The following is a 14,714-nucleotide window of genomic DNA, read 5'->3' on the forward strand; positions in this document are numbered from 1 at the left end:
GACTATTGTTTAAAAGCTAGTCTTTTTATCCTGGTTTTAACTTGATCAACCAGCTAGAACTAAATTATTTCACTTGAAACACAGATAACTTTCAATTTCTCTTTTGAAGAACTGTTGTTATTTTAAGCAAGCATTAATGGAAAAATTAATTGCAGTTACCTACTGAACTGAAAGCTTATGTCCTTGATGAATGGTAGAAATGATAAAGATTACTTAAGGTGCATTAGAAATATTGCACATTACTGTTACTTAGCATAAGCAGTACCCAACCTCAGCAACACCTGCCAAGCACACGGTGAGCCACAGGTGGGCATTTCTCCCACAATGACAGAACAAACTGGGCTGATCCATGTTAAGGATATGTGGCTTCTGCCAGATAAAGGCATTTCTCATCTCTGGGAAACACAGCACCACTCAGCCTGGGCAGCACAGACTGCAAAGCGAGGAAAGAAAATGTCTCTGTGAAACAGCTTAGCAGGCACTCATGTTGGCATGTGAAACAATGAGATTTTATTTTCTCTTACTTTCATTGATTCCTGAACATCAGGTATATGTATTCAAATGGCCACGTGCTCAATCCAGAGAAGATAACCAAGTAAAATTTTTAGAAGGCTGCAGGAATTTGCGCACTGTAACACTCAGTGAGTAGAAAAAGAACAAATGAGTTCTTCCTCTAACAAATGAGTTCTGAGTTACTGAAGGCCAAAACTCAGCAGAAACTTATGCTCAGCTACTTTACATAACATGGGTTTCACATTGCTACTGTTCTGCAACACACTGCAAAACCTGCTGTTTGTACATGCTCTATCAGCTTGCCTTTTACTTTCCAACAAGAAAACCATTACTTTAATCTGCTTCCTGATCTTGTTGATCTTCGTATATCTTTACCATAACATAGAATGGCCCGGGTTGAAAAGGACCACAATGATCATCTAGTTTCAACCCCCCCGTTACGTGCAGGTCGCCAGCCACCAGTATATTCATTTCTGCAACACAAATCTCCTATCAATCCTTTTCCAAAACCTAATTTTTCTTCCTAGATTGTAATTGTAGAAGTGTATCAAGTAGCAGTAAACAACCTAACTTACCTGGCCATTTCAAAAAAACAAACAAGAAGACCACCTATAATTCAGATTTGACAGAAAAAAAGATGCATTCTCCGCTACCAAGCAAAGCCAGGGCCATATTGCATCAAAATCCACTGCCCACTTTTTAACCATGCTGTCGTCTAAAAAACCTGCCCTAATGAGATGGAGTCAATGCTTGCTGTAATGAAGCAGGCACAACACTGCTCCACCAGTCACAAAGGAGGTACTGCCGTCCGCTGTTTGTGATTAAACTTCTCTTTGTTGTGATTTAATCAACCTTAATTTTTAATCTGCATACATAAAACATTAAATGCTAGAAGCTTTAATTACTTAAAAAAAAAAACAACAAAAAACAACAACAACAAAAAAAAAAAACACTTGCTGAATAATTTAATCTTGAAGCACAGTTTTCTCCACACCAAAAACCTCAAGAAAGCCCTTAGGGGCAAAACCCTTCTAGTGATCTGTCCACTCCACCCGAAAGCCTTTGCACAAACAGTTAACTCACTTTCAGTGACTGAACATCACTTCTGCAAATAGTTTTAAATACAAAACTTGTCTGTGAATCATGTGCAGTGTTAAGAAAAGAGATGCAATACAGCAAAATAATGCTGTGGATATGACCCAGTCTCAAAAGAACTACAGCAGATGTAAAGCAAGACTTCTTGTTGGGAGGAAAATACCTTCCAGAAAATAACTGACAAAATAAGCAGATGGAATCAGTCTACTAGAGGTGGAGGGATAGGGATATAACTCACACAGCCAAACATGTATCTGTTAAAACCACAAAACACATGTTGGTGTATTTTCAGGCACGCTTGCTTTAACTGAACCAAGATCGAGCATGTTGGCAAGGACACATGAACTGTCTTTCAGTGCAAGAGCCAATACAATAAAAAGCAGAAAAAAAACCCACAGAATTTCCTCAACACATAGATAGCAAGTAAGACCTGGTATGACTAAAAATTCTAGCTGTGAGCGAGAAAAAAATAAAGTAGGGAAGAAAAAGAAAAAGAAGTTTACATAGTAGCGACAGCCCGATGGAGGGCCTATCTACAGAGCTAACTGTAGGTTGCGGATGAATACTGACCACACACACCAGTAATTCAGGCTTCAAAATCTTTCTTAAAATAGTCACAGCTGCAGCTTTCAGCCCTGAGAATAAATACGCATCAAGTTTTCTGAAGTGCTGCGTGGAGAAGCACTAAGAGTAAGAATTTCATATTTCAAACTGCAGCTCTTTAGGAGAAGTCCTCTTGAATTCATATCTAAGATAACCTATTATTCCTTCACTATTATGACAAAGATGTACAATAGCACGTGAAAAGGGAAGCAGGCAGTTTAGATCATTGTTAAGAGTAGAAGGGTGGGAGTGAGAAAGAAAAAAAAAGGAAGAGATGGCTGCTCAAGAAGGTGTTTTCTGTTGTTGTTTTTTTTTATTCATTGGAGTTCATTTATATCAACTATCAAGAGTGGTAAAACCATTAATAATTCATAGATCCATCAAAAAGGACTCCATAGCATCTATATGTTGTACATATATTTTCAGTACATAATAAAATCACTGGTTTGCTGTGGAAATATCAAAGCACCTGCACTCTTTACGTATGTTATTACCCTCTGCTCCTAGACTCCTCTTATACCATCAACAAAAGCTAGCATTGCACTTAAGCAGATGAGACAACATTTTTCAAATGATTCACAATGAGGAAATAAGAGTAAGGAGAACAAGATGACAAAGACAACGAAGACACTGCTTAGCTTACAAAGAGAAATGCAACGCTGGTAAAGAAAGGAAGAGGGGCTGTTGGAATAAAAGTGTTAGACAAAGCGAGTGCAGGAAATTAAAGGTCAAAGCTGTGGAAAAAGGTGTAATACAGGAGAGAATCACATGGAGTCATAACAAATCTGAAAGGAAAGTAGTGAGACAGCTTTGAGAGTTGCTCATGCAGAACAGAGCATTTCATTGAAGCAGAAACACGTCCAAAAAGAGAGTATAAAGGGGCCATAGAAAATAGCTAAAGATTCGATCCAAATAGTAACAAAAAAAAAAAAAAAAAAGAGAGACTTCACTGGAGTGTTCATGAACCATCCAGCTCAGCTTTCATCCTTCCTTCAGTGATCACTACTCATGCCATAATGAAATTCAAAATATAGAGCATGCTACTGCTACTTCCAACTATAGCATCAAGTTCCTTTTCTTTCTGTGTCGTGTTGCTATTGGCAGGAGTCCTCTCCTCAGTACAGAATTGCTTGTAGAAACCCTTCATGAAACACAAGAAAGTAGATATACTACTATAAATCTACAGGTAGAAATTCAGCCTTTTTTTAACGGGTGAACAAACCACTTGCATACACGGGCAGCTGACTTCAGGAACCTTTTTAGAGTCTGGCTTACAATATTGGCATTGTAGATCTGTTACTTGCAAAAACACGTCACTACACCGTTTGCTGCCAAAAACTTCAAAAGATGTCAGTGACAACATGTGGGTAACTACCTTACACACAGACTGAGTACTGAAGCTTGACCCATCTTACCGCAAACTAAAGAACTTATTTTCCAGGATATAATGAAAACAATAGTGGTGCAAATTATGCAATTAGTCCCATAGATATTATTCACATAAAATGGTCCCCATGACTTCAGGGCAATACTCTTGTATATAAACATGTTAGGATACATAAATATCAACCATCTCAAGTGAAAAGTAACGCATACTCTATATACTTACAATACAATTAACCTTTTAATTAAAAGTCAAAAAGAATCTTTTGTAACTCATTTCCTTGCATAGCAGCTAATCATATATTTAAAAGTGTTCTGACTTTGAGAGCTTATTACCTTGAGAAGTTTTAAGTTTATATTTATGCTTGACGACCCACTGCAATCACAGAACAAGAGCTGCTTGCCTAAACTTTTCAGAAGGAATTTGTTGTGCTGCTATTCACATTGGGATAGAATAACCTTCACAAATAAGGTAAGAATGCCTAAAATAAGCTTTCTGGAAGGAACAAACAACCAAATCTAAATTTATAATTACCAACACCACTCAACTCCTAGAGATATTTTGTGTTTGTTTAGAACTTCCATTGGACAATCTGGTTTAAATAGTTCTACCATGAAATTCAAAACTGTGGCATATCATTTCTTCTAAATGTACTTAAGCTCAAGTTCTTCCTCTGAAAGATTCCCCTAATATATATTAAATGCTTTGATTTAAGCAGTCTGTGAAGCCGTAGGATAGGAAAGGGGAAAGGAAGCCAGCAGCCCCTGCACAGGCAGTAATAGAAAGAACAAACAGTGAGGACAAATGATCGGTTGCACTGGCAGTGTTTGATTTAGTTTCTCACTTGCTCAGCATTTCAAATAATTTTAATGGTTTTCCCACTAGCATTTGAAATTTTCCCTGTATCTCCAAAAAGAAAACTCTAATATCTGCCCAGTTTGTTTTATAGAAAGCTACAAAATGCTTTTTTTTTTTTCCCCTACTCCAGTGAATGCAAATTGCAAATATTGCCCCAGGCAGTGTAATATAACCCCCATAAGCCTTTAAAGAATCTTTTTTCTCTTTAAATCATAACACTGTTTAATACTTCCTAACTGATTTGCTTAAGACTTTGTCCTCCAAACATCAGAGGGCTTTTATCTTGGTTGAGAATCATTCAAAACTATTTTCTGGTTCTCTACAAATGCAACATACACTAAATTATGTGACTGTCACCAGCAGCATTAAGAACTATTAGGAAAGGTCTTTCAGCTTCAGCCTCAGATCTGTAGGTCATCCATTGTCCTTCCTAATTGATAAATACAGCAATTTATCATCATCAGTCACCATCAGCATTGCTTATTTTACTATCACATACTCATGAAAGTCATTTGAAGCAGCTGAGTGGAGTATAAAAAAATATATGATTACAGCAGAAAGGTACAGAGTTTGAGACTGCTGAAATCTTGTGACTAATGTGTGGACTTGAAATATGACACAGGTCTTCTAACAGTTATGAACACAGCATCAACAAATTGCAGCCACCCACTGGCAGGAGATTCGCAGTAGCAGATGACTTTCCAGTGTCTTCCAATATCACATTAAAGAAAAGATTATGTGAAGTATGGTCCTGTACACCTAGAAGTTTTTCTCTAGTGAAGCGTATTTCAAAGCTCTATTTGTTTAAAACAAAAATAACAAAAGCTAAGTTACATTTATCCTTATTACCACCATGGAAAGAAAGCCTGTGTTCACGTTTGTGAGTCAGTAATGTATGAGTGTAATCTCCAAATGCCTTCAAGTTACTAAAAAATGCTAAGGTGATGGCTTTCAAATGCTACAATAACATCAAACATCATCTCAGTGGGCTTAAAAAGTTCCTCTGCCTTGTTAATTATCAGAATTGCTTGCCTGAAGCAATACCTTCACAGGGAAGAAACTGGAAAGAAACACAGGAAGTAGGTTTGAAAATAATGCAATATGTACAGTATGTATACTGAAATATGTGAGATTGCTACATAGTGCCTGCAGTTCACTTCAACACTGAACAGCCAGAAAGGCTGCCCTATTTCTCAGGTTTTGCATTACTGCAGTAATCCTTCTAACACACCCGCAAAGCAGAGAGCTCCAAATGCTGAAAAACCAGGTGCTGTGCTGCACTACACAGGCCCCTGCATGCTGTTTTGAAAGCAAGACATGGAAAACCTGCAAGACATCATGAGAGAGTGCAAGAAGTAAAAGCTCACACATCACCCTGTTCTGGGTCCCTCACAGAAGACCTCTCCACAGTGGTGCTCCCGGTTCCCAGTACAAGATCAAGCACTGCAAGCTCTTTGAAAAGCTCTTTGCCTTTGGAAAGTTTCTGAAGAGCCACCTAAAAAATATCCTCTCATTGCTCATTCAAGCTACCCAAGATCCTATACCACAAATAGACTATTTATAAGATATCACATGAAGTGATGTTTTTCAATTAACACAAGAAGCACTTCACTAGAACTGAGATCCTGCTAAGCCCTTCTCCACAGAGATCAGCTTAGAAGATCAGAAATGCAATGAAGACTTAAGATGAGATTCAGTTTTTTCTAGTCCTAATCACATCAATCAGGCACATGACAGAACTACACTTCAACAGCCACATGGAAAAGAGAAAACAAATCAAGGCCACGTGTGCTATTGAAAGTGTGCTTGTTCATTTCCCTCCCTTAGAACACGAATCCTGAATGATATTCCAGACCACTGCTACTAACACATTTTCACATCAGCTTCTTGTGCTCCTGATCATATACCCAACAGATATTACAAATCTGTAGCACTTCTTCCTGTAATGCTTCTGTATCCAGTACAGAAATAGCATAGCATATATATATAGTGTAAGAAATAGAATGTAAACGTTAAAGATAAGATTTAGATCTTAACTCCTTACAAAACATTCTAGGCATAATAATACAACCTTATTTCTCCACTTTTATTGTTTTTTTCTACCTGATGCTTCTGACATTATGTTGAACCTTGCACAGCACTATGTTCGATATATTGCCACAATATAACAAATACAAGATTCCGCTAGGTAGGTAAGAAGGAAAAATGTGAAGTCACTCTGGGTTATGTACTAGAACAAAGATTCTTATCTCAGCTTGAAGCCAACTCTAAACACAATCAAGAGCAGAGGACAAAAAGATGACTACCCAACAAAATCTTTCATGTTACTGGAGCTGTTGCAAGTGATATGATTAAGAGTTCAAGCTTTTCCTTGACCCACGGAGCTCAAAATGACCTGAATGGGGCAGGGGGAAAACCCATCACCTCAATAAACCTCATTAAGATGAATACTGCTCCAGACAGACACAACTATCCATCAGCATTTTTCCAACTGCAAGATCAGAGTCTAATTTGGGGGAAAAAAAGTAATGCAGTGAAGGAAGACTTAATAGTATAAACCATTTTAGCCTTGGCACTGAAAAAAAAAGCACAGATTGTTCTCTTTTGTTCAGACACACTTTCAGAATATGACCTTTGCACAGTGACCACAGAAACTGGTCTTGACACAGAGACAATTCAACTTATTAATCAAAACAGTCATACTTCTATTGGAGCAAACAGAAGTCAGTTGTGCCTGCATGTATACCGAACACATAACTGAAATGCTTACCAAAGAATTCCTCTATTTAAGGCAATGCAGTACAGTCTGATTTCATTTCTGCTCACCTATTTTGAAGAACAAGAACGCAGTAGCTTATAAATGACAAACAGTAAAGAAATAACCTGCTTGTTTGGGGGATTTTTCTTGTATTTTAAAATCAATTTTTAAAAGTCTTTAAGTTGGGAGAGTAAGAGAGGCTCAAGAGAGGATGGTCATAAATTTCAAAAGTCTGTCTTCTATACACACAAAGAACAGCCAGCAGCACCATGTGGTGTAGATCATGCTTGTTTTTTTTTTTTTTTTTTGTAAACAGACTGAAGCCTCACAGAAGTAATACCTAGAGGAATTATCCTAGTTTTTCAACTGCAAAGACAGCAACATTCATCAACCAGCAAGCCATACAGGTACACTATATTTTTCAAGTGTGTTGTGTCCACTGACTGCTGAAAGGTTGTGCGTTCTAAAATTGATTGCTAAACATCATTGCCTATGACCCTGGGACAGTTCCTAAAAGCTGCAAGATGGAAAATGCTATTTTTTGTACTGATGTATGGAGGAAACCACGTTTACTTCTGACACAAGCCTGAGTCCTTTGATAGAATTTTCCAAAAATGAGGAATTACAGCTGTTTTCCCTTCTACTGATACATCATCAGCAATAAACAGAAGTCATTTTTTAGCAAGAAGTTACAAATACATCTGATAGATTTATCAAATGAATTACTGAAACACTGATAGCACTGTTAATGGAAGTTGTTATTAGATGCCTTGGCCCAGGGGAGGACTGCTTTAATACTACCATCAAAGGAAGTGTTGGATATGAAGTTGTGTCCAATTTATTTATAAGCTAATGGCTGTGGATGCTTCAGTCAGTCGATCCAAGCTTTTATTTAAGTGGAAAGTCACAGCATCAGCCTGCTGTAATTTCAAATTGCAGCTCAGGTCCCTAGCCTATAAATTAACCACAATGCATCAGCTTCAGAAAGACTGTTCTCAGGAGTATCTGTAAACCGGACTTGGAAAACAGAAAAGAGATCTATGCTTAGAAAATCTCAATGTAATTCCTTGCTCCTTCATAGGCTTTCCACAGGTCCAACCACTTCTCTACCAAAAGAGTTCCTCTGCTCCTGCAGTCTCAGAAGCTACCTCCATGCAGATGAGGCTTACTATTAAAAATAAAGAAGCTACAGCTATCACCTGTACTGACACAAGCTTATACCAGCTCACCAAGCAAAATGAAACATTGAGGTTCCTGACAGAGATGGATTTCCTGAAGGCCTAAAAAGGGTACATCTTCCTGACAGACCTGCCAACAACAGTGCTATGAGATGTGCACAAACAGTGGGAGTACGAGCTGCTCTTCCACCAAGGGCTCTCATTCTCTAACAGCAATCACAGAAAGCCAACAAAGCTTGTAACTCATATTATCCCCCTGCTAAGGCCACAGCCCAAATCTGCTGTGCTAAGAAGCCTTTCCAACATAGAACTGGCATAGCACTGCCCACATCCTGGCCCTGGAGGGAGCTCAGATATGTCTGTCTGGATCTTGGCTGCATAAGAACAGAGTGTTTGAGGAGATCCAACACCAGCTCAATCTGCACAGAGCTCCTGGAAGGACTTTGGCCCACATCCCTATTGTGATCATTTAAACCTAAAGAAAGATTCCCATTCATTGAAATCCAAATTTTGTAAGCAATATCATTATCTACAGCCTTGGCATCTATGGCAACAGATGATCAACGTTGATTCAATGTCAACTTTTACCAGTAAAGCCAATCTTGGTATGGAGAAATGCAATGCAAATAACTGCACAGGACCTGGTCCCCACGCTCCCTGCAGCACAGCAGTCCCTGCACCCACTGTGAGAGAGGCTAAGAGCTCTACAGTGCTCTGGTAATTACGTTTCTATATTTAGGATACTGTTTTCACATCTGCAGTGATTTAAATCGAGAACTTACTCCTATTCCTCATTATCACCTGAAAAAGTAGTCAAACCACTGATTCTCAGTATATAACATGAAGGCTACTCTGAAAAGATATCCACCTCCAACAACAAAAAAATATTCAGGCAATTCAGCGTCTCTGAATCGAATATGAAGATCGGTTAAGTTTAAGCACTTTTTATTCTACCCGCAAGCAGAGACCCTCTAAAGCAAAACAGTGTTCCAGAAATGTATGAGCTCTATGGATCCCTGCAACTGCCGCGGGGCAACGCCGGCACCGCCTCTGCAGCAGTGGCAGCGCGCGGCCGCGGCCCCGGGACCACTCGGGAAGTGGCTGGGATGGAGCAACGGCTCCCGCGGACCGAGAATGGAAAGTTCGATTTTGCGGTGCTCAAAGCCGAGTTCAGCTTTTCCCCTGTTCTCTACCTTGCCCAACACGCGGACGTTCCGATGCAGCCCGGCGCCGAGAGGTGCTGGGATGCCGGACGGTACCGCTCCCCGCTCCGAGATGCGGGCGAACCCTCCGGGAAACCCCCCACCCCCAGCCGAGCGGGGTCGCTCCCCGCCCTGGGCAGAGATGCGGAGCATCCCTCCTCGCTGTGGACCCCGCACGGTTGGATACCCGTGAGCCGTCCTCCGCCCCCCGGACTCGGCTCGGCGGGGCTCCCGCATCCCCCGGCCGAACCGACCCGAGGTTGCTCGCACCCCCCGCACTTCGAGCTCATCTCCGCACAACTTCACCGGGACGGCGACCACCCCCTCCCCGGCCCCTCGGCTCCCACCTGATCGGGCTGCGGCGGCGGCGGCGGGTTCCCCCTGCCGCCCGGGTGCGCCGGCTGCTCCTTCATAGCTGTCATCGCAGGGTACTCGGCTCCGCTCGCTTGGGCTGCTCTCACCGCCTCTCACTGTCGCTGCGGCCCCGGGCAGCCCTCCCTCGGCGCCAGCCGCATGACACCAACCTCCCCTGGAAGTGGCGCGGCGGCAGAGGAGGAGGAGAAAAAATATAAAAGAGGAAGGCGGGCGGAAGGCGCGGAAACACCGCTCCCGCGGACGGAAATCCCAGCCCCGCTCCGGCCCCACCGTCGTGCTCCTGCCCCGCTGCCCACGGACGGCCCCCCAGCACCACTGAGTGCCGCCCGCCGAGCGCCCCGCGCCGGGCACCCTCTGCCCTCCCGCCCGCCTCGCTCCACCCGCCGGGGGCCGGCCCGCCTCGTCCCGCCGCTGAGCAGCCAGCAGGTGTCACAGCGGTGCCCGCCGGCCTGGGAGAGACCATTCCGCACAGCCGGCGCGGGGGCGATGCCTGAACCGCCCCCGGCACTGCCCCGCGGGGACCGGCCCCGTCGAGGGCAACCCTGCTGTTTTAGTGGCAAGGAGTGCGGGCAGGACTGCCCTGTGAAGCAGACGATACAGTACGGTGGAAATGCAGCCCAGTACCGTCTTGGCCAACCCTGCTCTCAAGAGACTGCAAATTAGAATCACAGAATGGCCAAGGTTGGAAGGGACCTCAAGGATCATGAATCGCCAACCCCCCTGCCACATGCAGGGCCACCAACCTCCACATTCAATACTAGACCAGGCTGCCCAGGGCCCCATCCAATCTGGCCTTGAACACCTCCAGGGACGGGGCATCCACAACCTCTATGGGCAGCCTGTTCCAGCACCTCACTACTCTCTCTGTAAAGAATCTCCCCTCCCTCAATTTAAAACCATTTCTCCTTGTCCTGCAATGAAAGTGTTTGATCTGTTTTAACGTTATTGCATGGAATTCCCAAGAAAGAGCAGCTCTTGCTGGGTGGTGAGCACCCAGCAGCAGGAGTAACAAAGACTGCCAGTAGGTTTCAGCCTCTAGTAGGAGCAGGGAGCTGACATGGGACTGAGGAATCACAGACCTATCTGTGTGCCCATATAACCTAGTACTGGGCTGACTCCTCCACCAAGCAACAGACACCACAGACCCAGTAAAAGTTCTTGAAGGAAGAAAAAAAAAAAAAAAAAAAAAATACTGAGATGAACTTTGGAAACACTTAAATGAAAGCTAGATAATGACTAATAGGCACCATTAATTTGTCAAGTGCAGATCATGTCAAACAAATCTAATTTCTTTCTTCAATAGGATAACAAGCCTGTGGATAGGAGAGCAGTAATTGTCATCTATCCTGATTTAGAAGGGCTTCCAGCACAGTCTTCCAGAACAGCTTTGTGAGGCAGAGAAAAGCATCACCTCAATAAAACTAAAGTGAGTGTCTACAACTGCCACGCGATGGATCGCTTCTGCAAAGTTTTGAGGCCTTCAGCCCTGGCAGCTAGATAAAAATCTGTCAGAGTGATATGAGCACAGATAGTGCCTCTTAAGGTAGGAGAATGGTCTCAATTAAGTGACAATCTCTTCTTTTTCCTGCCTTCACAATTCCTTGCCAGCTCAATGCTGAGGGCCACCCACATCCCAGTACATGGGACTCACCTTCAGGCACCTGCAGTGCAGACAAGCATCGTTCAGCCCAGTGCCAGCCTGCATGGCTCTCGTCCCTTTGCTCAGCTTCTCTTGAAGCCATCCATGCCCCTTCTCACCTCTCCATTTCACATCCCTATTCTTTCTCTCACCATTCATTATTTCCTTTCTTATCTCTGTACCCTTGCTGCTGTGAGCCCTGTCCCTTTACCTTCTTGCCTTCTGCTGCTATTTCTTTTTGTATAATTGTGCTGTGCACAGAAAAAGCAAAAAGGACAACCAAGAAAACACCTTTTGCACATCGATACCCACTGTTCTGTGTTATTCCTCCCAAGAAGCCTTTGATGAAAATCCTTCATTTGTGTTGGCTGTATGCTGCAGGGCTAAGGATCTCATTCTTTCCGAGCAATGCATAACAGGCAGAGACTCACATCTTGCCTGTGGCCTCTAGGTGCTACAGTAATACAAATAATAAGTCTTAGAAACAGGAGTGTTCTGATTCATGCTGTTTATGGTACAGGACTGTTGTAACTCAACTAATTACTGAGTCTATCAGAGCCAAAACACTCTAATGATTTAGGGAGTGAATGGGCATGTTTCAATAGAAACGACTTTCAGCTTCTTTTTGATGAGATCCATTGTTTTGGAGCTTTTCTATTAACCCAGAGGAAATTCACAATGCATTCTTTGTGAGGTTTTATCACCATAACGGATTGGGATATGCAGCACGAGTTTCATTACAGAACATGTGTGCTGGTTGTTGGGCATTCATAAATCAACCCGAATTATTTGAAACAAGTATCTAGGGGCTAAGAGACTGGGCTCTATGTACACCAGGGATGATCTAAAACTTCTTAAAATCAAAATCTTTTTTATCAATACCATTGATAACACTTACTCATCCCTTTTGTCTTTGTGTGTGTGTGTGTGTGTGTGTGTGTGTGTGTGTGTGTGCTGGTTCTTTGGATCGTTGCACTGATGCTTTGGGGATAATGAATTCCCCCACCATTTTTCAGTTGTGCCCACACCAACTTCTGTTTGGTTGGGTTTCATGTATAATTTTTCAAAATCATTTGACTGGATTGCTTAAAAGAACAATTGCTTTACAGACAGTAATAGCAACATCTTTGAAACTGGACCCTGGTACTAAACCTAATGCCATATGGGCAAAAGCCACTACCACACTTAGCACGTAGCACTGATGGAAGTTTCCTGTGTGCATTTGTGTGCTTTCTAAAGGATTGGGTAAAACAACTGCAGAAGGAACTGGAACTGTGCTCTTGCTAAGTTCTTTGCAGAGTCCTTATGTTAATTAATGCATCTTCCACCTGTACTGTTATGTGACAGCCTGCTTGCCACTTTCTCCATCTTACTCGTCACATGCAACATCAGGGTGCAAAAAAAAAGATTTAGCACGAGTATTTTACATCTTTCACAAAGTGAATATGGAACCCTTCGGAGCCTTACTCACCAGTTAGAAATTACACCATGTGATGACACATTGTATCAATAGAGCAGAGTCATGCAAAGTGCTGATTTTGGACAGCCAGAAGGTGACCCCAGAACTTGGTAATGGATACAAAAGAGCACACATCCATCCCAACTTGGGAGACATGCTGGGAAGTGCAGCATCTGATTTGAAGGCAGATACAGAGTCTGCTGTAAATGAAGCCCTGACTATCAAGAGATTTACCTGCAGAGCACATGGCACAGTGAAGATCTCATCCCTTCCTTAGGCTTGGAGGGGATTTTCCAAGGACAAAACCAGGACAAAGGAGAACTGGTAGTTTTGTTTTCTGCTTATTTTAGATGGCACTCAACACTGAGCAGTTAATATCTGTACAGCTCAGAGAAGATGTAAACACTACTTGCTCACTAATTATAAGCATTGCAATAAAAATAAAAACCCTACTAAATCTTCTACATTCAATTGACCTATTCCTACACACAGCATCTACGTTTTTGCCATGAAGTGAACTGGCTGAGATCAAAAGCTCCTCACCCAGCTTCAGCCAAGCACCTCAGATGTAGATCAGCAGTGATGCTCAGCATCCCCCAGCCTGAGAAGAAAAGGCTCCAGCCATGCTCCCTGCAGCTTCTGTGCATGCAACACAGGGCTTTTGAAATCTGTAAGGTCATGGCCTGAGAGTTTCTCTGCAGCTTTTTACAATCAGATTTAATAGAATATACTCTAAATATGGATTTCTGGTTCTTTTTAGAACTTCAGCAACTGGGCAAAAAAAAAATCCTTGAAGTTGTCAAAGTGAATTTAAAAATCACAGAATTATGGAATTATTAAGGTTGGAAAAGACCTCCAAGACCATCTAGTTCTAACCATCCACCTAACACCAGTACTGCCAGTGAATTTCTATAAGAGGGAAAAATTTCAGTCACCTTCTACATTCAGAAATACATTATATTCTAATGACTGGATCAGTGAAAGGTTATTTTTTTTTGTGAACAAACTGTACTCCTGTTTTTCTCTTCTTGTCTTCTTTTAGAAAAACAATCAGTGCAAACCCTGAATTAATACAAATAAATGCAAATGTATTCCACCAGGACAGTTAAAGGACTTATTAAAACTCACATGCAAATATTTCAGCTAAACTATATGGGAAAAGGAGCGTATTTCCAAAAACACTTCTCATTAAGCAGTAAAACGCATAGTCAGCATTCCAGAGCGTTAGAAGAAATTGTTCAGAGCAGAAGAGCACAGGAGGCATGATTTCATCCCTTCCCATTACCTAACAATGCACAGTCATAAATCATAATGCTTTCCATGAGAAATAGGAGTGTACAAACACACCCATCTGTTATCACAGCCTGAAACTCCACAGTCACCATGTGTTACCAGAGCTGCAGAGGTCTTCCAGGACCTTCCTCCCACACCTCATTGGAAGCCACAGCCAAAAGCCAGCTGGGATTCCACAGCACATCCTCACTGCTACTGGGAGGGATTTCATTCATTTCCTACACTCAGAGGAGAGGCTTTGAGTTGCTGCCATTCTGATTAACTTGCTCCATTCTATTTTAAAATTATTTCTCCTTACCAATGTTGTAAACTCTAGTCACCAAATAAAGCAACAACTGTTATGATGCTAACAATGAT

The 14,714-nt window shown here is 42.1% G+C and overlaps 1 protein-coding gene across 1 annotated transcript in view; it reads right to left on the minus strand.

Moving 5' to 3' along the window:
• The window catches only part of DPP10 (dipeptidyl peptidase like 10), a 188,674-nt gene extending 178,319 nt beyond the window's left edge, over positions 1 to 10,355 (minus strand). The window contains exon 1 of the mRNA XM_085228156.1: positions 9,939 to 10,355. Within this exon, the coding sequence (XP_085084282.1) occupies positions 9,939 to 10,013 (75 nt within the window). The 5' untranslated portion in view covers positions 10,014 to 10,355. The remainder of the gene's footprint in view (positions 1 to 9,938) is intronic.
• Between the last annotated feature and the right edge of the window lie 4,359 nt (positions 10,356 to 14,714).

This window comes from Meleagris gallopavo, chromosome 7 (genome assembly GCF_905368555.1).
Source record: "Meleagris gallopavo chromosome 7, MGAL_WU_HG_1.1, whole genome shotgun sequence".
NCBI lineage: Eukaryota > Metazoa > Chordata > Aves > Galliformes > Phasianidae > Meleagris > Meleagris gallopavo.